This window comes from Dermacentor albipictus, chromosome 7, assembly GCF_038994185.2.
Source record: "Dermacentor albipictus isolate Rhodes 1998 colony chromosome 7, USDA_Dalb.pri_finalv2, whole genome shotgun sequence".
Lineage (NCBI taxonomy): Eukaryota > Metazoa > Arthropoda > Arachnida > Ixodida > Ixodidae > Dermacentor > Dermacentor albipictus.
In genome coordinates, this window is record NC_091827.1 from 19605560 (window position 1) to 19633166 (window position 27607).

A 27607-nucleotide genomic window follows, 5' to 3' on the forward strand; every position below is an offset into this window, starting at 1 on the left:
AACTGGATGGTGGCCGATGCCTGATCAACTACTTAGCTGGTTCAGTTGGCTATGCATTCTGTGTAGCCTCCAGAATGCCAAAAACACGTAATACGGCCCTTTTTCAAACTAGCTTCAGCAGCTTTTTTTGACTGAGCTTCTGTAATGGACGTGTTGTGATGACAACATGAAATGGCAACTGAAGTTGCAACTGGCGAATTCGGAAGGGATCCAGTGGCAGAGTGCACCAATCAGCTTGATCCAAGATATATGACGAAGTCACTCTTGTGGGCATTGCAGTTGCTCCTGCAGCTTAAAGAACACCAACACCTTGACAAATTTCGGTCAATCCTAGGCTCAAGAGTAGAAAACATTGCAGTTAATTTTACAACTGTTAAAGAAAGAAAATAGCGCCTGTTACCATAGACAGAACTGTTACAGCTTGATGCAGCCGTCCAGTGTTGCCTGATTAGATGTACTGAGTGTTGGATAAATAGGAGTGCAAGTTATACAGGACTTCCTGCTAAACCGCAGTCTATTTTGCCATCAAATTTTGCATAGGGTTAGCATTTTGCAATGAGATTTTTAATACTACGTTTATGGGGACTAGCTTACCAGTTTTGCCATTAAATCTGAGTGGGTGTCGTCTGCAGCGACGCCACTAAAATATGTTAGGTTCCACTGCAATAGAATGTGATGCTACATTGTGAACACTGCTTTCACCGTAGCAGTGATAGGTGGCACCACCATTCCATTGCAGTGGACCTATGTCTTGAGTGGCATGCAGACGCCCTCTTAGTACTGGCCAGTTTCATCAACAATTTCTAATACCCATAAACTGCTGTTTAGGTAAACTCGCTGCAAAATGCTACGTCAAAGCAAAATTTTAGAGTGAGTGAGCCAGTGCTTCAGCAGGATTACTGTAGTCTTGTATAGCTAGAGCACCTGTTTCTGTCACACTCAGTACATTGAAGTTTTCGTCAAGCTTATCGAGTGTGGTCTCACAGTTGCTGTTGCAGAAAACAGTACCAGGAGATACCACTCTAGCATAGCTTGGTGCAGCAAGCTTTCACTAAATGTGAAAACATCAATGCACGGGGCACACCTGCTGCACTTCAAGGCCCTTACCTCTAGGCATCACGAGGGGGCATGTTCTTCCAATCCAAAGTTTAGCACTGCTTACAGCAAGTTGTTGCATTGGCTGCTGCAAGCTTCTTGTGGCGTTCTAGATGCAGATTTGGCGACTCCGAAAGGCCATGAAGCAAGTGCTCGAACTATGGCAGGTATGTGGTGCTGGGGTATTCCTTAAGAAGTTGAAAGCGTCGGTCATTTTTACTAGCGTGGTGGGCCCATGAGCACAGATTGTTTATTTTCTAGAGGTTACAGTGTAAATACTTTGCTTGTGTCACCTTCAACGATAACGGAGCACAAAATCGCAATAGTCTGAAAATGTACCGTTTGACCGAAAATTTTGGTTCTTGTACTGTGACCCCACTTTATGACCCTGCTTTAATTCACTGTGTTTTGAAACTTGGATTATTCATGTGTGGCGGAAAAGTTTGCCTGCCATTTTCAGTTGTTACACACGTGAACCACTGCGCAGATGATTTCATGCTTCTATGCCTGAGGATAATAGATGTGTAACTGCTATCCATTGACAACAACGTCGAATGAGTATCCATTGTATTTCTTGAGAACATATTTCTTGCCATGTACTTTTAAGCAGGAAACACTTTGTACGATTTCACATGTGGGCTGATGTACGGTTTGTCCTGTCCAACAAATTTCAGTAGTGGGCAGCCATCTTTCACACCTGCATCGGATGTCTCGTTCTACCGCATGCCACCTGCTTTATAGTCATAGCACTACATGATGGTGGTGGTAGTTGTGGTGTAACGTCACATGTGAGCATTTATCACTTTAATGCATTGTAGGTACATTTTCACTTGGCGTGTGCAACAGAGTTTTACTGCGAAAAGCACTTAAATGTGAAAGAATGGGCTGAATGTCTCCGTTCGTTAGCATGCATCTCAATTGATTTTTATGCGACATAAAAAAGTGTCCTGGTGGTTTGAGATATTGAACCAGTGCTTAATGGGACTCTATAGAGAAATGCTAGATCTGTTTCAACTGGTAGGGTATTCCTTGAAAACTAAATTCTTGCTAATTTGATGGTACTAACTTAATTATTAGAAGTTGTAGTTCCATTCCTTAAATTTAATGCCGAAACCCCATCCCAGTATGTCATTGTGACCTCGTGGATTTCAAAGTAAATTTTTGTATTCGGGCCACTGTAGCTGAGTGAAAGTACTCAAAACTTGCAAAGTTCCGTCTTTGGGTCTTGTAGTATACAGCATAGTCCAGCTTTGTCGATAAGAAATAAAACAAGGCCCAAGCAGTTGCCGTCAAAACCCACGTTTTCCGTGAGCTTGACAACTTCAAGGCGATGGCATCACCAGCCGTCTTTTGTCTTTGAGCCTTTTCGGTCTTACCAAATCGCTTTTTACAGTAAGAGTGACATTTTTTTGGTGTTGTAGGGTAAATTACTAGCGCAACTTGGGTAATTTTTCTCTTTAGTGCCCCGTTAAGTCTTCAAGCCAAGTGCTCCAACTAGTACTACATGTGTACCTTATACTGGGGTCAACTGTTGTAAGCTAAGAACTGGGCTGGATGTGTTTGCCCCTGGCTGAACAGATTCCCCAGGCTGTGCTGAATGAAGTCTGGTAGGAAAGGAGGGGCTTTGGAAGAGTGGGTGTAACGGCAATGACAAGTTAAAAATGAAAGTTTTCTGCTTTTTGAAATATGTACAGTATACTGCCGCAGGTAAACAAAGCACCTTCAGACCACGGCATGGAGAGTACAAGTTTCAGCCAGAGCGTTCACATCAGCCGACCGAGGGTGAGAAGTAGTAGACTGGGAAAGGAAAGAGCCTTGTGAAAATGCCCGATAAGTGCTGTCTGCGGAAATTCTATTAATGGCACATTCAACTGGTCGTTTATACCTGCGAAGTTTCAAAGGTTGTTTAACAGTGTAACTAATCTTCATCATGACCATAAACATGGTCTGTGTAATACAGGTTTATCAATGTATTTGAAAGCACTGTCAGCTCTCAAAAGACCATTTGAATGTGCCTTAAGGGAATCGGTTACTGAAATCTGCCCTTTCATTTTTTTTTTGTTTTTCTTTTTGCAAACACTGCAATTTACGTGCAGCTTCATTGTTAACAAATAGTGTTTCATTGTAGATAAAGAAAAGTAATGTGTGTATTGTTAGATTCTGTGTATAGTTTGATGTGCAGCGTCCTGACAAGAACAGTTGCAGTTTTGATTTTGCCATTCCTCGGAAGAAAATGTTACACTGTGAAGTAATTTCTTTTTCTACGTTGCAGTTTCTCAAGCCACACAGTAGTGCAGCGAATGTTATGTTTATTGAAAGTAATTTTTCGTCTTGCTTACACGTCCCTTTACACACATTTATGGGCTGTACAAGAGTAGCTTGTAGAAGTATTGCTCATTTTTTAAGCCATTATTCCTCAAATGAAAGCTTGTGATGAACAGGAAAGGACTGGTAGAGATTGTACAAGGATGTTTTGCATTGTTGGTACTCTTTTTTGTGTGCCAACAGAATTGAGTGAGCCAGTGTTGACATTTGAATAAAGTTTCCACATGAAGTCATTGCAGACACTGTTGTTACTACGGCTTGTCAAGCATACTTTGGCCGCAAGTTCTGTGAAGCAAGCCACTCTTTCCGTGGCGTAATAGGAAGTCAGAGAAGCAGTACAGAGAATGACGTTTATTGTAGCCCTCGGGTCTTGGTAGTTTCGCTGCCAAAATATTTAAGTTAGACATTCGAGAAGTCTGACTGAGCAAGATTTCACATGGGTACAACGGCACACAAAAAAATATTTCACGCTATGTCCTTCCTGGCACTTATAGCAGCAGGCCCAAGTGCGAGGGCAGACTAGAAGGTCACAGCACTTTTGCTGCCTGTGAAGGTCCACAGTCCTTTGCATAGGCTTTGCCATCCTTGGTCTGTTTTCGGCAGTGTAGCTATTCTGACTGAGCAGGGGTGTACCTTCGTTGCAGTGGGCATTCAGTAACATATATCACAACCAAATGGAGGCCTTGGGCAAAACGCAGTATGGCTTCTGACTTGAAGACTAAAGCCGCACGAATGAAGGCATGCTCAAACGCTGATGGGGACACATCGAAGGCACCGGGTTGGTCCCTATGGAGGGTGTGGGGTGCGCTCTCAGACGCCTGCCGAGGAGGACGGTTCGGTGGCGAGCAGCTCGAGCAGCGTGGCCGAAGCGCGGCAGCATTGCACGCACGGCTGTTGTTGGTCGTTCTGAGCGAGCTTCTGCTCCAGCTCCACCAGCTGCCCCATGAAGTTGAGGTTGGGCGAGATGATGGGCCGCTTTGCCTTGAGGTAGCGGTACGCGTCCACCAGCGGCAGCCGCAGGTGGTGCATCAGGTAGGCCACTGTGATTGTTGGCGACCGAGACACACCCGCATGGCAGTGCACCAGTACTCTGCTCCCACTTGCATGCGCCTCATCTGCGGGAGAAAGCAGCGAACTGTCAGTACATCTGTGCACACAAATTATTGCAGGCTCATTACAGCCTGTAGAATAGCGGGCACATCTACACAACTATTACACAAATGTAACATAAAAAACCTCTCGATAGAGGTTAACAGGAATTTCACGAAGAAAATCTAAGGAATAGAATGTGTTGTGTAAGAGAAACGGTGTAGCAGCAATAGTTGGCAAGCTGTTCCGGTAAGAGATGACCAGCAGAGAAAGGAAGTACTTGTGTCTGTCGACGCATTGGTGTGCCGCGGTCCATTCTTAACGAGTGCATAGATAAGTGTTACAGATAAGGAGACTGTTGTATATTGAAGTGACCGTGACAGAAGGTAGAGGGATTTTAGACTGATTACTAAATATAATAGGTTGAGCTTCATTAGTAAATTATGCTCCCAGAATTCATTAGAAGCAATCTTTTACCGCGATAGGAGGCCTAGTAAGCCAGAAAAGTCTGTGGTGGTGCCCCCGCCTTGAAGTTCCCGCATCAGCTAGCTGCGACGTGGATTTCGACAGCATTTGTTTGAACCCTGTAAATGTGTTCCCGGTGAACATAGACTAAATAAATTATAAAGATGTGAAAGACTGCACTGGGCAAGTTTCAAAACTTGCTGCACCACAATGGCCCAAATAGGAGAAGATCATTGATGTCACGCTGACGTACCGGCGCCAAATCCTAAATCAATCTAAACAGATGAAGTGTGCATTCAAAAATATTTGGTTACCTGCAGTTAAAAACGTTGACTGAAAAAAAAAAAAAAGAAACCCAAGACCAAATTTTTATCGTTTCAAGTTTCACGCCAGTGGCGTCGCGGATCTCGGAAGCATTATCTCGCGATTGGGCCGTTGTAAATATTATAAAATGTCACTCAGTTCGGTCTCTGGCGCCTTTAGAGTGCAATGTAGTCTGTGTTTACCGGTTAAAAAAAAGTAACTGGGGCTCGGCAGACGTCGTCGAAGATATGACACTCAATGCCGCGAAATCGCGGCGATGCGGGAACCACAGCGGGAACTTCAAGATGGTAGTATGGCGCAGACACCACCGACACTTCGCTTTTCGCGCCCTTTCAGTCTTCTGGAACTTTTTCTCGTACCCTGTGTTCGCTGCAATGACAGAGGCAGCGACTGAGGTCGCACGACCACCCGTGTCTGTGACGACTTGCGGCACCCGACTTTCAAACCGGCTGGCAAGCACCAGTTGTGCGAGCCGGTGAGTAATTACTTTTTTTTTTTTTAGTTGCGAGCGTAGGATATGTTAGCGGGTGCGTTTGAGGCGGGCTGTGTGAAACATCGGACTGAAAAGAATTGAGTTCGTAGTGCGGCGGTACCTTCTTTCAGGTCGATTGACGACAATTGGTTCGAATTGGTTGTGCGATTCGCGAAACGGTTGCCCTCCGTTTGCGCATGGTAAGGGCTGGGGAGGGGGGGCGGCGCATTCCTTTGTTCGGTCGCGACGGTGAAGCGGGGAGGCTTTGCACCGCGCTGAAGAAACCGGACGCGCCACAATGTTTGCTTTGTGCGTATCACCGTCGCGCGTTTCCGGTTGCAGCTCGCACGCCGGGTTCGTCCGAAAGTCGCAAGCGCCCGTCGAGGGGGAAATCCCCAGATCGGGGAGGGGGAGAGGCAGGATTCGAGTGTTCGCGGAATCGCACTTGTCCAGGCCAGTGGCAAACGCGTTCGAAGCGAAGACGTTTGGCTGCTTCATATGTGCAGCTTTAGAAAACTTGTCGGTAGTACGTACGTCGCGCGTCGGACGCACGCGAAACTATTGTGCGAGTCGCTAAGGAAACGTGAATAACGAACCACGAGGAAACACCACGACTCGCAGTTTGCGAGTGACTGATTAGACGACTTTATTAAAACAATAAGTGAAAAAGAAAGACTTATTGACAAAATAAATTTATACATGATCGCAGGGCCTACAGGTATCACAAATAATTACTAAATCTAACTGCACCTTCTTAAAACGAAGAAGCAGATAAAAAAGAAAAAGTATGTATAGAATTCTCCACAACGCTAGTCTGGGGCGCAAGCGCTTTCTCTTGAAAATCGTGCAAATATAGATTTTTTTTCTTTTGTATTTCTTCTCCTGACCATGCTGATTAGAATGCGGTTCAAAAGTTGGCTGTTGCCCGTGCAGAAGTAAAAAATTACGTGTCCCGCGCCCATTGAAACCTCGTGACGACCGCATCCGTTCACAGGCAACAGGTTCGGCGATCGAGGCATAAACGGTAACGGAGGTTCCTTTTCGCGGTGAAAGGTTGTTCCGCTCCGAATATAGAGCGGAAAGAGGCCTCAAGCGGTTCAGAGAACAGCGCAAATAACTCGGGTTCAACGCCGCAGTTCCAAGACCGACAACGTCCCACGTAAACGCACACGACGCGTACGTGGTCGTTCCGTGGCGTATGACGCGCGGTGAGTGGCTAGTGAACGCATCAGTTCCCGGAAAAACCTTCGACGCTTAATACGTACACGTGGTGGATCGTCGATTACTCCGCGGAGCAAAACTGACGCGAAAGAGGAGGTAAGGCGCGAGCTTGACGAGGACGGCGAAAAACGCAAAGGTTAAAGAAAAAAAGAAAGCGGAATAACTTTTAACGACATAGCGCTTCCTTGTCGCGCACACGTGGTCTGTGGCGACGGTGTCTCCTTGCACGGACACGTGCCAAGAAAGTGCGATATGCGGCGCGGGCTGGCCTCACTACAGATCTCTCCGTCTTCCCTTTTATTTTATTTTTTCGTCCACCCGGTTAACTCATCCGGTATATAGTGATCCACAAGCACATCTCGTACCGCATAATTTCAGGGAAAAAAATAATAAGGAACCACAAATTCATACAAAATCGATATGCTCTACGTGGAAAACAAACGAAAAAAAAAAACTGTTAAACAAGCTTAAGCGAAAATGCACCCGTGTACCGTGCAACCACGGGTGGTCAAAATATGAATACGGAGCACCCCCACTACACGGCGTGCCTCACTATCAGAACGTGGGTTTTTTGGCACGTAACACTCCCAGATTGTGACTGACATTATTTAAGTGGAAATGAGCTAATACACCAATGTGACGCTGACATTGTAATAAACGGGGCCATAAAAGTACACTGTGGATGACGCGTCCTCTTCGAAGGCGTGGGAACGGCGCGAAAAACGATGACGGAGACAAGAAAGACGCGCACCTCAAAGAAACGTATGCGTACCCTCGCCCCCCCCCCCCCCCCTTCTTCGATATTCCCACGCCTTCTAAGAAGAATCCCAACGACGCGCCCTTCTGCGATAACGTCATTTACTGGCGAGCCAGCTGCATATGCGCGTGCGTCTGCAAATGCGTCACAGCTCGCATGGTCTGCTCAGCCAACCAACCGTCACTCGACAGACGACTGGCAGACGGGCAGGCAGGCCGCCGTCTGCATCCCCGCGCGGTCGGACCGGCCGCGGGGGTCGCCGCGGCGTTTCGCGAACGCGGTGCGCTTTCAAAAGCGCGCGCGCGCGGTTCGAGCCCCGCTGACGTCACGAGGGGGAAGGGGGTCCGCAGTGACGTCACGGTACGCCTCGCGGAGGGCCACGTGCTCGCCGCGAGGGTGACGCACGGTGGCAGGTAGGTTACGCAGGGCCGCTAACAATGGCCACGGCGTGCAGCTGCGGAACTGAGCGAACCCCCTCACTGAGTCACACACACACACACTCGTCTTCCCTCGATATTCGCGGACGGGGGATGTCTCCCGGTGACGACGACGACGAGGAAGAGGGTGTCAACAGTTGCACTACTACTGGTTCGGACTCGGTGGTGCGGCAGGGGCTCGGACGCCGATGACGTCAGCGCGCGAGCGTATGCTCGCGCGGATTCCCACCGAACAACGCGTGCGAACATCTGTGCGTGCGTCAGGCAACCCCCCCCCCACCACTTCCCCCTCCCCCCTTCTGTGTAGTCACTCTCGCTCGATCGGGGTGAGCGGGACACCTCAGACCCACGCCTCGCGAGTGAATACGGATATGTAAAAGCGCGCGCACACACACAAAAAGTAACCTCCGACAAGAAGATATACTGCGAGCGCTGAAAGATAAACGACGGACCCTGCTAATACAGCCCTCGATCCGAGACTGATACCGAGCACCAAGCAGTTTTGTGAGCTGCGAGTCGGGCTCTCTCTCTGTGTCACGTTCGAACACTTCGAAACGCGACGCAGAAAAAAAAAAAAAAAAAAGAAATCTCGACCATAGTTCGGAGTGCACTGCACTGCCAAAGTTACGTTATGACCTCACTATCCCGTATATATAGCTGACAAGGTGGTTTAGAGGGGTCACATCAAAGGCAGCATCGGAAAACATTAACTCCCTTGTTTCATGATTGAAATTAAGATTACAAAGTACTCCTACATGACCGAAATTCTCTGTGCTTATGGTTTAAGAGGACCGTCAAGCAGAGCGCGCAGAAGAGTATTAACCAAGTCCATTGCCTCCCTCAAAGCTCGTGCTCTCAACCTCCCGCATACCCTAAATTGCCTGAATCATAAACACTTGTTATACATGCTTCCGTTCAAGCCGAATAAAGAGCAGAGGCTATCGCAATCCCTGTTGTGTGCCGGGTTGTCGAGGCGTATACGTACGCGTCCGGAGTGGGGGTTCTTGCTGACTCATGCATCTCACACGCCGACTGCAAATTTCATTACGTCATCGATACGACATGAACCTGCACTTGTTATCGACGAATGTTGCCCGCGCCTGCGAAGGCACCAACCGCGGCCACGCAAGCTGACATCAATTACCGATGCATGCAGTGCACGGTTGCGTTCCAAGCGAAAGCTTGAGCATTGCTTATGTGAACGTTGGTCCCGTCATCGGTTCGAAGCTGCGAGTCTGCTTAATGTTTCTATACTCTTTGTTTGCGTGGTTGGCTTTATGCGTGGCTTGGCTTTAGGCTGTTTTAAGCAAGGTCTGTGTGCAAAGGAGAAAGCTTTCTTCCAGAACTTGACTTCGCGCACTGCAGTTTGTGTTTAGTCGTGGTTTTGTCCTGGCACGCGGCGCAACTTCCGCAGTTGACGAGTGTACGTGCAGGGTGTTCCGCATAACTATTGAGCCAAGAATTTAAACATGAATGGCGCGTCGGAAGAGAATTGAACCGAACGCATACTATTCGCAATAGCCTATAGCAACTCAGACATTTTTTTTGTTATCCCCATAACTGACTAAATGATTAAGCTCTAATTACCCAACTTTTTAATTATTAGCTGAGGCATTTCTATAGCGCTGCGAGCCCGGTACTTCCAAGCCACGAACGGCATGCGCCCGCGTTATCAGCGTGACATGGCATTCTCGACAGGAAAGCGAGCGCAGAATTTTTGAGAAAAGAAACGCAAGCAAGGCAGATGACTATTATCGTTGCGGGACAAATATATACCCCAAAGGGTGCAGCTGTTTTAAGAGTGTATACGATCTGTCCCGCACCATATGCGCATGATTATACACTTAAAAAATTTTGCATCTTGTCCACAACAATACAATCCACAACAATCTTGTCCGACAACGACAATCGTCATCTGTCTTGCCCGCGTTTCCTTCCTTTAACGCTGCGAGCCCGGTACTTCCCAGTCACGGACGGCATGCGCGTTATCAGCGTGACGCAGCATTCTCGACAGGAAAGTAGCGAGCGCCGACTTTTCAGGAAAGGAAACGCAAGCAAGGCAGATGACGATTATTGTTGTGGGACAAATATACACCCCAAAGGGTGCAACCGTTTTAAGAGTGAAGGGTGCAGACCATTATCGTTGCGGGACAAATATACGCCCCAAAGGGGTGCCACTGTTTCAAGAGCCTATACGATCTGCCCCGCACCACCTGCGCATGTTTATACACTCTAAAAACTTTTGCACCCTTTGGGGTGTATATTTGTCCCACAACAATAATCATCATCTGCGTTGCTTGCGTTTCCTTTCCTGAAAACTCGGCGCTCGCTACTTTCCTGTCGAGAATGCTGCGTCACACTGATAACGCGCATGCCGTTCGTGACTGGGAAGTACCGGGCTCGCAGCGTTAAAGAAAGGAAACACGGGCAAGACAGATGACGATTATTGTTGTGGGACAAAAAAACACCCCAAAGGGTGCAACTGTATTTAGAGTGTAGGCGCGCGGCCGGAAGCGTTGCGAGATTTCGCAAGCCATCAAGCGTATATACGCGCAGCTTGGATCGATTCGGTGCACCTACCTAGGAACTGGAAGGCGTCGTCGAAGAACTGCTTCAGGTTCTGGTGGCAGCTGTCCGAGGCCGGCAGGCGCTTGCACCGCAGTCCCGGGCAGTGGTCCGCGTGCTGACCTGGCGCCGCCGCCGTGCCGTCCGCGCTCGCGGGTTGCTGGAGGGCCGGCGTCACGTGCAGCACGTGCCCGACGCCGAGCCTTTCCAGCAGCTCGGCGTCCCTGGCGTCGCGCTCGTTGCCCAGCAACAGGAAGGGGAGCACGCACGTGGTCGGCCACTGGGACACGTCCCGGGCCTCGGCCGAGTCCGGGCACTGGGGCGGCGGCGTCGGTGCGGCGCTGCTCGTGCACTCGTCGGCGAACTGCCGCTGGAACTCGCGGAAGCCACCTGCGCACAATCAGACGCGGGCGCGTTTAGTTGCTGCGTCCTTTTGCTTGGGACGAACTTGCTGCATAATCACTTTACGCTAATAGATAGCTTTAGATTAGGGGACGCAAGCACACTGTAGACGCAAGCGGCTTGCGTACGCAAGAACTAGGGGCCGCGGTACTGCGCATGCGCAGACCACTACGGCTGCGCATGCGCAGTACCGTCGCCCCTATTTCTTGCGTATACGCAAGCCGCTTGCGTCCCCTAATCTAAAACTCTCTATGACTCTGTGCTTAAGGCAATAACCGCAATATGGTGTTAACAATATACGGGCACGAGAAAATTGACAGCGCGAAGAAAAGCGACGGGATTGAGCGTATTGATTTTGTCCGCCTTCGTTAACGCTGCGGTTATAGTGTTTTGCAGTTCCTTCCTTCTGCGCATTAACTTCCCTGCACACGTGACCGTTATTCTTTTTTTAAAAATCCCAGTCCATCCTTGCTCGTCTTTCTGGGGAGGCTGAAGGAGACCACGCACTCGATTTAATTCCCCCGCAGCGCCACCTAAAGGCGATTAGCCGCGCGCCTGGACAGAGCCACGAGAACGACTGGGCACAGTGCATTTATACAGTGCTGTCGCTGCTAGTGCGCGGAGATCGAGTTCGCAAATTGTTGGGCGAAGGGATCTCGCAGCGCGGAACGGCGTCCGACATTGATCGTCATCACCACCACAACCATCGTCACCATCGATCAGCGTACTTATGTTCACTCCAGGATGACAGCCCCTGCCATCGACCTCCCTTTCACCCCTGTCTTGCGGCAGCTGAACCCATCACACATATGCCTGCGAATTTCCTCCTTTCATCACGCCACCTAGTTCTCTGAAGTCCTCGACTGTGCTGGCCTTTGGTGGCACCCACTATAGGTAACTGCAATAGGCATACCGCTTGTATATATACCTGCCCTACGCATTGCATCTCCCTACGCGACGTCAACGACCGGACCTCAATCGTTACGAAGACGGCCCTGCATCCTCGCAACTCACTTCTGCTTGCCTTCTCCATGTGCGCTGGGATATGCACGATCGAGATCCTCACGCCTGCGTGCGGCCCCGCAAGAAGCTGCACGCTCGGCGTTCAAATCTCGCGCGCCCGCGCGCGCGTGTGTGACTAATACGCTCCATTGATCGCCTTCATCGGGGGACTACTACGGGCGAGGAGTAAATGGGGGGGGGGAGGGGGAAAGAAAGAGCGACGCTGGGCGGCCGAAACGTCGCTCTTCTCGGGTCCGTGATTCATCGCAGCGTCATCGCGCGCACCGCGTTTGACTCACGACTCCGAGCGACAGGCGAGGCAGGCACCCCGCATCTTCACCGGGCGGGCCCGGCCCGGTTGTGGTGCGTCACGTGACTGACCGCGTGCGAACACGTCAGCCAACCAGGGGTGTACGGACCGTGGCCTAGCTGTTCGTGTGTGTGTGTGTGTGTGTGTGTGTGTGGCGGTTGCGAGAAACTGTGTTTGCTGTAATCCCCGCACTCAGTTTGTATGGCAAATAGCGCTCATTTTTTGTTTCGTACCGTCAGCGTCCTATATAACTAACGGATGGGCCCGTCCCCTCAGCGGCTGACGCTGCTGGTGGCTGGCCACGTGATCACACGCATTCCCGGAGGCCGCCAGTGTGGGAAACGTATTTCACAGTAATCGGGAAATAATCGGACGCAGTGCGATAATTTACGCTGACCGTCACTGCATCCGGCGGACACCACGGAACTGCGATGTTTGCTGATGAAAAGCTCTCGAACCAAATTTCGCTAACTTGGTAAACAAATAGATAGCGATGGAGAAAGTGGAACTGCGATGTTTGCTGATGAAAAGCTCTCGAACCAAATTTCGCTAACTTGGTAAACAAATAGACAGCGATGGAGAAAGGCCGTTCGGTGCAAGGGGCCACACGTCTGCTCAAGAGGAGATCCTGTGGCACCATTCTCGATTTCCGTTAACCTCGAATATCTCTAAATGTGGTTCACAGAACAGCAGTGACCGGTGGGCGCAGTCTTGGGAGGTGCCTCATCGTCGGCTTCAATCATCGATCCGTGCAAACGCGTGAGCCGAAATGAGAGGTCGGCTAAACGTATAGTACACGTCGTTAGTGACGACTATCACTGTCTACGAAGTCCGCCACTGCTGCGAGATTTGGCTAGCAAGAATTGTTTTCAGTTGACGGCCGCGTATCTAGTATAATAATTTGTAAACGCGCTTCCCGCGCAGGATGTACCACTTGTGCACGCGCTCATTATGCTGCCTCTGTGTTCACACCGTTTATCCGACCAAAAATTAGTGTTTCTTAAAGGGACTCTGAAGAGAGAAAAAAAATTATTATAGCCATGTTAGTAAATTATCCTTTCGCAACGCTATAAAATCCACTCTTACCGCCGGAATACGCTAGGTACGCAAGGTATACTAGGTACGCAAATATGCAAGACGGGTGGCGCCGCCATCTTCAGATTGGCGCACCAGCTCGTTGTGACGTCACGCATTCTGACGCCGTCTGTTCTGGCCCTGTAGTTAAATTTGTATCGGTAAAGGTGAACGACATTGTGTTTCAAGACAGACAAAGGTTGAACTGACGAAGATTCAAGTACTTTTACTGAACCACAACGGCTGAAATGCGGAAAAAGAAATAATTTGCAATTCGTGACGTCACACCGACGTACCGGTCATGGGGTTTCGGCGCGAAATTTAAAAAGAAAGAGAGAAACTTCGACCGTCACTTTTTTTCTTCTAGTGACCTATTACCGCAATATCAACAAAATCGACGGAAGTGCTTCAAGAGTGCTTTGGCCATCTGAACTGATTCCGCATTAATCTTTGGTGTCCCTCTAATAACTTGTTTTCTGTAGGACGGGGAAGGAAGAAGGGAGGGGGAGGAGGAAAGAATGCCGGCGGACAAGGAGTGCACGCCGGCCCTGAAGACAAGGGGGCTATATGCTCATCGTCGAGACACTTGCATTGCCCCCAAGAAAGTAAGCGAAAGAATCGGGACAAGGCAAGAACGTTGTCGGAACCTTCTCTGTCGAGTACGCACTGGAACCGCCGAACACTCAGAAGGTGCCGACCACGCGATCGCTATCAGTGAAACCAAAGTCCTACACAAACAGACGCGACAAAAAGAAATAAAAAGGCTGTTGCTGCAGTCGTGGCACGTACAGAACACGTGGCACGTACAGTCGTGGCACGTACAGAAAGCAATGCGATGAAAGCATCACGCAACTCTTGTCTCTGCCTTCGTCTTCCCCGCCCGTCAAGCATGCCACAAAACAAATTTATACAGTTTACGAGACTCCCCCGTCCCTTCATCGCCAAAAAATAAAAGGCTGCGCACCGCTCGTGTACAACCACAGACGAAGGGGCCGGAGTTGGCCCGCCGGACAAGCACCACCTTTTCGGTGGGAGATGTCGACCTTTTAAATTAGCTCAGCGTGACAGGTGATTCTGTCGAAAAAGAAAAGTGATGATACTTAGCTTCTTCAGCTGCCAGTCCGCTAACTTCTGCACAAAAGCTTGACCAAAAATGCAGCGTTAGAAACAACGGATAACTAAAGGAATCGCGGTTGAGGGACCAGTCCTGTGAACTGTATTGCAAGACACGTCCCGTAACTATTCCGCCATACACAGCGTGGTCTTAGCGCATTGTTTCGTCGATGCCCTTTTCAAGAGACAAGGGAGGTTAACAGCGAAGGGCGCAATGACGGCAGTCTTCCGAATAAATTGCGTGGTTCAACGTCCAGAAACTGCACAGATGGGATTATGAGGGACATCTTAAATGGAGGACTCCGGATTAATTTCTATCGCGCGCCATTTTTTTAACGTGCACCAAATGCATGGTCCACGAGCGTATTTACCTTCCCATTCTGGCCCAATCGGGCTATGGCCGCCGCGCTCGGGGATTCGAACCCGCCCCCTCGAACTCGGCAGTGCAATGCCACAGCCACCGAGCTATTATAATACCGCGGCGGCCCAGACCGTCTGCCGGTTCTCGCCGAATCAGCCGAGGCACCCCCTGGCAATGAGAGTGACTCATCATGCGCACCAGCAGAAAAGATGGATGCAACACGTGATTCAGCAGACCCGCTGCCGTGGTGAGACTCGCAGAGCGACCCGAAACTGGCAGCTCTCCAAGATGGCCGGCGGCGGAGGGCGACGGTTTTTTTCCTGCTCTTAAGCAGAAAAAAAAACGCTGCCCCTTCCGAAGTATACGCGCATTCTCGCGTTATATAGTGTACACACACACCGGCCACAAACGCCAGGTGCGCCATACGAGTGTCGTCGGGGGGAAGTCCCGGACTGTCGGACGGCGGGGCCAAGGGCCGGAGGCTGTGACTCAGTGCGGCGGCGGCGGCCACATTCGCAGCAGCACCCGTCCTTGGGAGGCCGCGTCCTTTGAAGGTGAACGGCGGAACCGGACACGTCGAGGAAAGCCGGTTTCCAGGCGGCCTCGCTTCGTGTTTTTGCGCCACTGTTGTGTGTTCGACGATGGTCTGTCTCCCTTCCTCGGCGCATTCGCCGCCAATTCGGCCTTTCCTTCGTTACGTCGCCCTGTACGTCGCCCGGGGCGCGATACGCTCGACCGAAGCGCGCTCCCAGTAACCAGCGTTACTCAGTACCAGCGTTAACCTCAGTACCAGCGTATCAGCGTTAACCTCAGTACTAGCGTTAACCAGCGTTACGCAGTAACCAGATCGGAGGTGGCCTCCGAGATCGCGCAGACGCAGCCGTAGTAATCTCCAGGGGAGAGAGTTCTCATAACACGCTGCTGCACATGTCTCTCTTGGGATCCGCTTGCCTGGAGTGTAATTATTTCGGAAGACACTGGTCAAATTCCGCGATGTCGTCGGATTCGCCATCTTGCGAGCTGTGATTGGCTCGCGGGGTCGTTACGGCTTCTCTGATTGGCTCGAGACGCCAACGCGGCGGAAAGAAAGGTTCGCTCCCAGTACAGACGCCGCAGATCGCCGCTCTAGCTTGGAAACAAAGACCGCCTGTCACGGAACATTATCGAGCACCGTCGGATGCCTCTAGGCTATGGTTTCAAAAACAGCCTCGTGTTACTATATATGTCTAAACACGTTTTTTGATTGATCGATCGATTGATTGGACGATTGAGCCTCGTGTTAAAGTATTCTATGCATGACTAAATACGGTTTAGATTGATTGATTGATTGAAAAACAACCTCGTGTAAGTGTATTCTATACGTGACTAACACGTTTTTGATCGATCGATCGATCGATTGATTGGAGGATTGAGCCTCGCGTTAAGGTATTCTACACATGGCTAACTACGCTTTTGATCGATCGATTGATTGATGATTGATTGATTGGTTGATTGAGTGGTTGGTTGGATGATTGATTAAACGAAGAGAACCCGACACGCTTCGAACAAACGGTCGGCGAGCACACACACACACACACGCGCGCACACACCACACAGACACGCACACAGAAGACACGATCGACTCACCCTTGAGCACAGCGGGCGAGGCGCCGTTCTGGCACAGCACCGCCAGCACGAGCGCCAGCGACGAGCTGGGCTGCGGCGACTCCAGGTCGCCCGTGCAGTCGTCGTACACGACGATGTCGCGCGCCTGGCGCAGCTCGTCGCGCGCCTGCCGGCAGCCCACCAGGTCCCACAGGGCGAGCCGGCCCTGCTGCAGCCGGCGCCGGGTGATGCGGTCGCCGCAGTTCACGTTCACCGCCGACCGGATGCGGCCGGCGTTGAAGCTCAGGAAGGGCCGGCAGTCGACCAGTAGCAGCCGCCGCCGCCGCTGCCACGAGTCGACCAGCTCGCCGGGGGTGACGAGCCGCACGGCGCCGCACGACAGGCGACGGCGACGCGGCGTCGGCGCCGACGACGGCGACGACTGGCCGACGCCGGCCGGGGACGAGGGCAGCTGCAGCTGCAGTCGCGGCCGGGAGTCCAGCGCAAGCGAAGCTCCGCACGACATGTCTGCGACAGGAAAGAAGGAAAGAAAAAGTGAATACAGCGATCCTGTTACACATGCACGACACCGAGCTCGAGACAGGCGATCAAGGCAGAAAGCTGGTAGAGTGTATAAGCGCGAATGGACGAGGACGAAGAAAGAAACAGATACACAGATACACAGATACAAGTGTGTCTGTGTATCTGTTTCTTTCTTCGTCCTCGTCCATTCGCGCTTATACACTCTACCATGGATTCTAACCAACTAGCCCGCCAGCGTGTTTTAACCAGAAAGCTGGGCTAGTTGGTGTGTCATCATTATTCAAAAGACTAGCGCAAAATAGCAGGGACGAAGACGGAGAAGACGACAGGACGAAAGACAGGAAAGAAAAAAAAAGTGAATACAACGATCGCGGTTACATGTATGCACGACACCGAGCTCGAGATGCGCTGGCTGGGAGGTATACAGGCTCTGCGTAATCACATTAGAGATGAAGCAATAAAACTTTTGTTTGGGCTTACACGTTTGGGATTAGATGAAGCACGTGCAGCGAGTTTCCCGATTGAGCGGAGTAAAGTTGTAGGCGCTGCTAACGTAAAAGGATTTCTTGGCGATTGTCACCAGACTGGACCCCTCGGAACCGTATACCACGCGGCACCGTTGCAGTTTAGGCACGCAGCGCCTTGCAAACACGTAGTGGACCACGAGGATCTCTGAAACCAGAGGGAAGGGCGGGATGGGGAGAGGCGAGCGCCCCTACAGAGAGAGAAGTGGTTCTTGAAGGGGTAAGAAAAGGTTGACGCTGTTTTCTGCTGCAGAGTGGAGCTGACCCCTCCTTACCCCGCCCCCCCCCCCCCCCCCCACCTGAGAGCCAGTTCCACTGACTGCCACCGGCATCCTTCAACATGCGCGCAGCGGTTACTAAAACCTCGAAAAGGCAAGAAACTCGTCATGCTGCAGTGACGAGAGCGACGCTGACGACACTGACCGCAGTGCTTCGCTGCGGCGATCGAGTGCAACCGATATAAGGCTGTGTGCAACGCCGAGGTAGTGTTTTAAGCATGCCGTCGCACGGTTGCGACTCCGCGTCAAGAGCAAGAAGCAAAAATACATTACACGCTACTTTGAGCGATAAAGAGAAAGAAGCTTTTAATTCGTTCATTTCGCCGTCGTTTAATTCGTCATTTCGGATAATTCGACCAAACGTTGATGCCCCGCAAGATTCGAATTAACGGAAGTCGGCTGTAGTTTTCTTGTTTGGTTAAAGTATCCTCAGTGTTCCATACTGTCGCTTTGCCACGTGCGGTTGGGATGCTCCAGCTTTTTTTTTTTTTGCCAGTTCAGGTTGTTTGCAGCCAATGCGCCCTCCCACGGATCGTTTTGTTAGTTCTTGAATTATACTCCTCTAATTCGGTGCGCGTTCTTCCACCGTGAATACCATATGCAGTGCCTCATTCTTCGTCCCAACGTAATTGAGGCTGATCCAGAATTTCCTTGGCGCCCTCGATCCAGTTTTTCCTGCACGAATATATAGCTATCTAGTGATCATTAGCACGTTTTTTTTTTCGCCGAATTTGCACTTTTGCATTTCTTGCGCCGGATATTCCTCCCATGCTGTGCCTTCCTAAGTGCGAAGTTGCAAACTGTGCTCACCTAGACTGAAACGCGACGGTTGGTGTGCGTGGTTACATCGGCGATGTTTTTTTTTTCTTTTTGTCCCACAGGTAAGCACTGGTTGCTGGGGAACCAAACACACAATGCTTCGCGAGAACGCTTGCTTTCATTGTGTACCATGATAGCATCAAGTGCGGTGCCCCAGTGCATATATACAGTTGGTGCAAAAAAAAAGAAAAAAAAAACGCCAGCAGCCGCATGTGCTCCGACTATTTCGCGTTTCAGTCGCCGAGCACTGTAGTGCACTCGAATAAAGCATTGAATTCAAGTCCAATTCAATGTTGCTGCTTCTCAAGACGCTCCGTACTCCCGCTCTATCTCGGTAAAAGTGGCTTTAAATTCTTATTGTAGCAGGGTAATCCACTAATGGGCAGCCCACTATTCTTCGTTTTCTCTCTCTTTCTCTCTATCTCCATCTCTTTAAATGTGTCTTTTTTTTAAACGCCCACTGATGCAGCCCATTATTCTTCTTTTTCTCTCTCTTTCTCTCTATCTCCATCTCTTTAAATGTGTCTTTTTTTAAACGCCCACTGATGCAGCCCATTATTCTTCTTTTTCTCTCTCTTTCTCTCTATCTCCCCTTTAAATTTGTCCTTTTTTAAACGCCAAAGTGACGGCGCCCGGCTCCGCCCAGGTGCCCGTGTGCGGAAGCGTCGTGCGTGCCGTGCCCCCCCCCCTTTGCGCCCCCCTTACTGCCCCCCCCCCCTTCCATCCCGGACGCATAAGGACGGCCCGGGCCCATCGCACGACGTCCACGTCGCAGCCGCTGCGGTGGTGGCGGAGGCGCATTCCTGGAGCACTACCTCAGGGGCTCACAATTAGCGCAATGCGCGAGGGGTGGCTAGCTACGACACGGGACACCTGGTGGCGGACCTTGGAGTCAGGCCAGGGATGTGAGGCTGCTGAGTCAGCCGCGGGCGGCCTCCCGAAACGGCATCGTTCCCGGATGACGGTTTGGAGTGGGGGGGGGGGGGGGGCGAAGCGGTGGGGTCTGCAGCGATTCAGGTGAAGGCGCCGAGAGCCGCCGCGTACATACACCGCTGCCCGACGAAAGCCGCGACCGACGTCAGACCGAAGAGACCCGGGCGGAAGCGGAGTGGCTTCCCGCCCGTGGGAACGAAAACGCAAACGCGGCGACGCCGGAGCCTTCCTTCCGCTCGGGAGGAAGTTCGCTCCAGAACGAACGCTGATCAATTCCGTGTAGCGGGAGTGCGCGTTTCAGGCGCATTCGCAACGGCAATCGACGATGCTCCCAAGAGGCTCTCGAAAAAGAAAAAGAAAAAAGAAACTTGGCTTGCAAACGTATTATCCGAATTTCCCACCTTCGTGGGCAACGTATACCGCATCTCGGTAAATGCGTGCAACGACTTTCGAAGTCGCGCTGCAAGGAAACTTTGTGCATTCGTGGCTAAGCGTTCGGCACGAAAGCAAGACGGGACAAGACAGACACTTAACTGGACAAGTGCTCGATCAACTCGAAATTAGTTTTTTTTTTTCTTCTGGAAAACACCCATAATATACGTATTAGCAGCTGCACCCAGACATGCGAAGGCATCGGTTGCTCAAAGGAAGAAAATTCAGTGCTCACGTGCGTGGACATTGGTTCCTCACACAAAGAGAGTGCCGCGAAATCTCAGTAAAAATTCAGTGAAAGTTGAAAGCGGTAATGAAAGTTCGGTGGTGCATGGCCGTTTTTAGTTGGTGGAGCGATTTGTCTGGTTAATTCCGATAACGAGCGAGACTAGCCTATTAAATAGGTGCGGGGTTCCCAGCACCTTACAACCTTCTTAGAGGGACAAGCAGCTCCTAGCCGCATGAAACAGAGCAATAACAGGTCTTTGATGCCCTTAGATGTCCGGGGCCGCACGCGCGCTACACTAAAGAAAGCAGCGTGTCTTTATCCCTGTCTGAAAAGACTGGGTAACACGTGGAACTTCTTTCGTGATTGGGATAGGGGCTTGCAATTGTTCCCCTTGAACGAGGAATTTCCAGTAAGCGCGAGTCATAAGCTCGCGTTGATTACGTCCCTGCCCTTTGTACACACCGTCAGTCGCTACTACCGATTGAATGATTTAGTGAGGTCTTCGGACCGATGTCCGGCGCGGCCTTTCGGTTGCGCCGGTCTGTTGGAAAGACGACCAAACTTGATCATTTAGAGGAAGTAAAAGTCGTAACAAGTTCAGTGAAAGCGGTACATCTCAGAGATGTACCGCTTATAAATTGCAAAACATTTTTTTTCGGTGTGACGAGAAACATCTATCCGTGAGAAACCAATGGCTGAGCATGTCATGCGCACTGCTGCTGCGTACACATTATGCGTGTTTCACAGAAAATGATTTTGCGAGTTGAGCACCTGTCCCATTGTCTCTCTCGACCCGTCTCCGTTTATCGTGCTCGGGCTTTCAGCTCTGTGTGATCGCGTACACCAACTAGCCCAGCAGACGACTTTGCTGAATCTTCACACGAACGGTTAGTTCGTTGTACCGAGGTTCTTCGCCGCCTTGTCTTGCGACACGGGACAAAAAAGCTCGCTGACGAAACCTGGCGCGTATAACCGGACCCCGTCACGACCGGCCGCCTCATCGTGAGCACACAGGCACTGTGTGTGCTCACTGAGACACACAAATTCGTCTCCTCGCGGACTCGTTGCGAGAGAGAGAGAGAGAGAGAGAGAGAAGCGTGTCACAGTTAAGCCGCCGCTGACACCGCGGGGTCGGTGACTGACCGCGTTGCGTGTCTGGCCGGTTACACCACCGTCAGAGTCGGTCGGCGCCTTGTGGAGTAATGTCCGCGCCGAGCTGCTTGAATACGACAGCTTACAGCGACGCGTCCGGTGCCGGGTTCACGCCGGTGCCATTGGCCGCTGGGGATCCCGTCACGGCGCGCACCACCGTCGCAGCGTACAATACTATACACTCCGTCACGTTAATTACGCGCAGCGCAGTGGAAGCCGCGGACGCCTGGGCCAACCGGGAGGACAGACTGATCGGAAGGCACGTCCTTCACGCTCCTCGTCGTCCCGGGCAAGCGGTTGCGGGCGCCGCGAGCCTTGCCTCCTGCTGCACGGAACTTGGCTCGGGTGGAGACGTCGCGATGGCTTGCGCAAAAGCGTGTCGCCGGGGTGAGGGGTGCATGCCGCCGCGTGATCTGAACGTGACCACGAGAAGCCGCCTCGACGGCTGACTCACGAGCACGTGTCGCTTTCGTTCTCATTGTTTTTTGTTTTTTTTTTCTTGCGGCCGGACAACGTTCTTCGCATATTGTTCAAAGTAACTGTATTCACTTCGTGAGAGTGCGCGTCTGTCTCTCTCAAAGCGACACGGAGTCAGGCAGCACTGCGACGTACGGTCTGCCGCACCGTTTGCGGCCGACTTATATAGCCGGCCTGAGTCAACGTGTACACACGTTCGCCACCCCCGACAGCGCCTAAGATTTAAGGGACGGTCCTGGGTCTCTTCTGGTGTCGGTTGTGGCTGGGAGTTGCCTTCACGAAAGCTTACACGGCACTAATCGGAATGGCTGATAGTCCTGCATGTGATGTTTGGGGATGCAAGGAGAACAATGGCCACTTATTGTGCCGCTGTCCTCAGTTTCAAGCACGAAGACAATCTTTGTCCAACACATTATGATCGTCCTCTGAGCGAACAGACAGTACTAGAGCACCGTTGCCACCGATCATCGGCTCAGAAGGCAGTGGAGGCACTTTCGTGCTTTCTGAGAACGTCTGGTTTGCACGAGCGGCTTTGACTCAATGACTGTCTGCGCACGTCTCTACACCTTCTCTCTCTTCCCCTTCTGCCTTCCCCTAACGTAGGGTAGCCAACCAGACAATGAACTGGTTAACATTCCTGCCTTCCTTCTATCCCCATCTCTCTCTCTCTCTCTCTCTGGGTGTTGGAACGACACGCGAGGACGCACGCAACATTCCCCTAGTGGCGTAGCAACGGGGGGTGGGGGGGGTCGTGGGCCCCGGGTTCAAGGGACCAGTGGGGGGTGTCATGTACGTCTGAAGACACCCGGAAATTGTCGATATCCTCGACTTCCTCGACTACACCCGGGGGAGGGGAGGGTGGCAGAAGACCTATGGGTCCCGGGTACCAAACGGCCTAGCTACGCCACTGCATTCCCTTCCCCCCTCCTTTCTCTTTCACCTATGCAGACATCTATGATGCAAAGCATGTATTAACACTGTAATGCCGAAACACAGTTCCACATCGAGCATAATTATGACTTCATCTTTATATCTGGCCGTGGAAGAAAGAGTACATTTGTACAAGAACAATGAATTGTTAACTGAGTTAAAACTTGACTGGCACATTAATGAGTTAATTAGTAACTGGTTCGCCTGAACCATCCTCAGTATCTCGCTCCTGCGTATCAGAAACGCTACTGTATAGGCTACGTCTCAAGTTCCTTAACTGCGCTTAAACAGAACAACAAAAAAAATGTCGAGGTATGGTTACAGGGTATAGCTGCGTAACCCGCTCTTATCCTTCCTGCAACGTCGGTACGTTCGCAGCATATAATTATCGCAGTAAACTCGGCCCTCGCGTCGACGGCCACGAACCGGCATGCAAACTCGTTTTCGGCTTGTATACCAGCTAACGGCAAGGTCGTCTGGAACGCATTTGAATATCTAATCGGCCTTTGGCGAACGTTCTCCCAGACTACTTAGACAGAGCGCCTGCAAACTGGCGAAACTGACTACGTTCTTATCGGCTCTTCAAAAAAGTGGTCGAAGTGTTTGTTGCACACGCTTGAGTGCAGCTTACGCTGAGCTGCCGCGACCGAATTGATGATATGACGCCGAATGAAAACAACTCCGCCTTTGGCGGCCGCGCCGCACTCACCAACCTGGCTCACCATCAGCCTAATTGACAAAATTTATCTAGGCTGGTCTTCCATGGTAGGTCACTGACCTCATCAGCTGACAGCGAGAGACATCGCGGACGAAAACGAGATTTCGCACTAACTTTTTCCGTGACGTCACGCGCTGTGGCAGCGTCTTGCCGAGGCTCGTTTCGAATCGCGAATGAAGTCGACAACTTTTGTAAGCACCAGCGTAGATATATATTTGGGCTTGTTGGTGCAACATTTTGCTTTTTTTTTCCTGTAGCGCAAATAGCACAAGGACGCAGACGAGAAAACAGACACACACACAGGCGCTCGCGAATGAAGTTGACAACATGTGTAAGCTACTGCTGCTATTACAAAAAAAGGAAAGAAAAAATAAACTAAACAGGCACGAACACCGCGTCAACCTTAAAATCACACTTATCGGCTCCTACAATTGTACGAGAAATTTAAATAATATTTGACCCATTTCGCTCAATAAGTTAACACAATGAGTTCAAGATAAGCCTGTGCCTCCATCCTGTACATAACCCACGAGTTTGCAAATATTTTCCGAAACACACCCGTCTACTGCATCCAACTTCCTTCGCATCCTTCGGCATACTAACAAGTAGACCGTGCAACGATTATCGCACGTACTGCCTACAGCTGATTTTAACGAGGATATAATTACTTGGCGCTTTGTTCTCCACCTGTACTGCGGGCGGCAGCGTGAGATTTGCCATTTCCCTCGGAAAGTTCTCAGGCGTGTCCAGCACGGGCAGTCATAAGTCAGCGCTCCAGGCATTCATACACTGTCCATGGGTCCCATTTGGCGACTGAAGGCACCGACAACGCAAGCCATGCTTCTCTAAGCGAACCGTTTATAAGTTTTCTCCGCTAAGAGCGCTTCGGGTCATACGTAGTGTGTGGATATGTTGCTCCCGGCGGGTAGTGCATACCTGGTTGCAGCGAAAGTTGTGTTGAAGCGGCGGCTTTCAGTACGACAGTGTCTCGCCCTACGAAGACGCACAGCAGCGATCGAGCGGCCGTCGATCGGATGCTACACGAACGCAGAATCGCCGACCACACCGGGAACGGGCACATAAAAAAACGCCGCTGACTTCCTTCGGAGTGCACGGATTATGATGTCATGGGTCAGGATGTCGCAGGTGGCCTTCGAGGCGACGAAGTCATTAACGCCCGCGGCAATTTGGCAAAACACCGGACACCGCTGGCACCAAGTGGTCGTTCCGCGGGCGAGCGCCACTCATCGACGCAATCGGTGGCCGTTTCCACCACCCGTTCAGCTTTCTCCAGCGGCACGCGGAAATGCCTGTGGGCACACGACGGAAAGAGCGGGTCTCGAAGAGGTGACCGCCAAAAACCTCGCTCCCGAAACGCGGCTACAACATTCAATCGAAGGTTTCACTTCGGCGCGTGTCTCAAGCACGATCGCTGTGTTTGGGTGCGAGCGATCGGCTGCTCTCGAGTAGTACCGAGGTGCAAAAGAATGCGGCTAGGAAAGGAAAAAAGAACTAGAGGCGTCTCCCTTACCTGCTGAAAGTGTTGACAGTCGGTCAGTGAAGGAGGTGTCGGACTCCTTCTCGCGAATCCTTTGACGACGGCGAAGACGGATCGACGGGCTCGAGAAAAGTCGAGATCAATCCGGTGCACATGAGCGCGATCCGCACGGCACGTCGACAGGCAGCGCTCTGGCCGAGCTGAGTCGGCTTGCGACAGCAGCGGCAGCCGCCGATGAGTCACCTCCGTTGCGTGGCGCAGCTTCATCGCCGGCACGACTTTACCGCCGCTACTGCCGCTGGAGGCCGCTGGCTCAACCGCCGCGCAAACGCGGCAAACCGGCGGGCACTGCCCCAATCGGCCGTGACGTCAAAAATACGTCACCCGCAACAAGCTCCGCCCGGCGAAGCCGTGCTGAGGCCGTGGAGATGCCATGGAGATTTTTTTCACTTTTCTCCACAGAGGATGAGGGCGATGGGGGTGAGAGAGGTGAAAGCAGCGAAGGCGTGGCAGGGATGAAGAAGGCTAGTGGAGCGATCCCTCTTTCGTAAAGGACGCGGAAAAAAACCGCTACTCGGGGGCGCCTTTTGTCACCAGAGGGCGGCAGAAGCGCGACACGGAAGGCGCTCAGCCCCGAGCTTATCGTAGTTAGCGCGTCCATTTGCGCTGTTGTTGCCAAAGGTCATTCCTGACTCCTAGTGGAGTTCGCTAGAGTGGTCAGACAGTTGTTGAGCCATGAGCACATGACGGAAACAATCGAATGTGAGTGAGAGATCGAGTGACTGTCGCAATCGCTGGGAGACTTTTTACAGCGAAGCTTTCTATGGCTAGGATCTGGAAAAAAGTGTGTCCAAGTTCTTGAAGAAAATCATCATTTAGGCCGACCCTGGTGATAGTGAAGGATCCAAGCTCAGTGGCACATACCCCTGTTTGCTCGCAGACCTCTAACGCGCCCTTTAAGTACCCTTGTCACACGTGGGACCCAAGGAGGTTCCAGGCACAAGGGTAAGAACCGTTGTTTTTGACAAAATGTGTTGTACAACTTTTACAGCGAGGCTGACAATAGCTATGATTTGGGGAAAGTGTGTCCAAGATGTTGACGAAAATCGCCATTTAGGCCGATCCTGGTGATAGTGAAAAATCCAAGCTCAGTGGCACATACCCCTGGGCTCCCAGACCTCTAACGCGCTCTTGAAATACCCTTGTCACACGTGGGACCCAAGGAGGTCTAAGCACAAGAGTAAGAACTGACGTTTTTGACAAAACGTTTTGTACAACTTTTACAGTGAAGCTGTCAATGTCTAGGAGCTGGAAAAAATGTATCCAAGATATTCACCAAAATCATCATTTAGGCCGATCCCCCTGATAGTGAAGGGTCCAAGCTCAACGGCACATACACGTGTGGGCTCGCAGACCTCCAACGCGCTCTTGAAATATCCTTGTCACACGTGGCACCCAAGGAGGTCCCAAGCACAAGGGCAAGAACTGATGTTTTTGACAAAACGTTTTGTACAACATTTACAGCGAAGCTGTCAATGGCTAGGAGCTGGACAAATATGTGTCCAAGATGTTGAAGAAAATCATCATTTAGGCCTATCCTGGTGATAGTGAACAGTCCAAGCTCAATGGAACATGCCTCTGTGGGCTCATAGGCCTCTAACGCGCTCTTGAAATACCCTTGTCACACGTGGGACCCAAGGAGGTCCCAGGCACAAGCGTATGCTTTTGACAAAATGTTTTGTACAACTTTTACAGCTAAGCTGTCAATGGTTAGGATCTGGAAAAAATGTGTCCAAGAAACTGACCAAAATCATAATTTAGGCTGATCCTGCTGAGAGTGAAGGGCTCAAGTTCGATGGCACATACCCGTGTGGGCTCGCAGACCTCTAACGCGCCCTTGAAATACCCTTGTCACATGTGGGACCCAAGGAGGTCCCAGGCACAAGGGTGAGAACTGATGTTCTGGACAAAACGTTTTGTTTTTACAGCGATGCTGTCAATGGCTAGGAGCTGGAAAAAAATGTGTCCAAGATGTTGACGAAAATCATGATTTAGGCCGATCCTGCTGATAGTGAAGGGTCCCAGCTCAATGGTGCATACCCCTGTGGGCTTGCAGACCTCTAACGCGCTCTTGAAATACCCTTGTCACGTGTGGGACCCAAGGAGGTACCAGGCACAAGGGTGAGAACCGATGTTCTGGACAAAACGTCTTGTACAACTTTTACAGCGAAGCTGGCAGTGACTAGGAGCTGGTAAAAAATGTGTACAAGATGTTGACGAAAATCATCATTTAGGCCGATCCTGCTGATAGTGAAGGGTCCAAGATCAATGGTGCATACCCCTGTGGGCTCGCAGACCCCTAACGCGCTCTTGAAATACCCTTGTCCCACGTGGTACCCAAGGATGTCACAAACACAAGGGTAAGAATTGACGTTTTTGACAAAACGTTTTGTACAACTTTTACAGCGAAGCTGTCAA

General features: G+C 51.0%; 2 protein-coding genes across 3 annotated transcripts in view; one reads left to right on the top strand and one right to left on the bottom strand.

Moving 5' to 3' along the window:
• Positions 1–14299, top strand: part of LOC135896341 (ras-related protein Rab-32B-like) — a 32909-nt gene extending 18610 nt beyond the window's left edge. Inside the window, exon 10 of one of the 2 annotated variants that reach the window (XM_070521727.1) lies at positions 14021–14299. The gene's annotated coding sequence lies outside the window, so the exon portion shown is untranslated. Of the gene's footprint in view, positions 1–2802; positions 3652–14020 lie in introns of those variants that run through there. The other variant, XM_070521726.1, reaches the window with a different exon arrangement.
• LOC135896339 (dual specificity protein phosphatase 10-like) lies at positions 3757–25438 on the bottom strand. The gene is made up of 4 exons (XM_065424710.2): positions 25163–25438; positions 16639–17124; positions 10766–11140; positions 3757–4535 (listed from the first exon to the last, which is right to left on the bottom strand). Exons 2-4 carry the CDS (start codon positions 17120–17122, stop codon positions 4231–4233), a joined length of 1164 nt encoding a protein of 387 aa, XP_065280782.2. The 5' UTR covers positions 17123–17124; positions 25163–25438; the 3' UTR covers positions 3757–4230.
• Positions 25439–27607: the final 2169 nt, after the last annotated feature.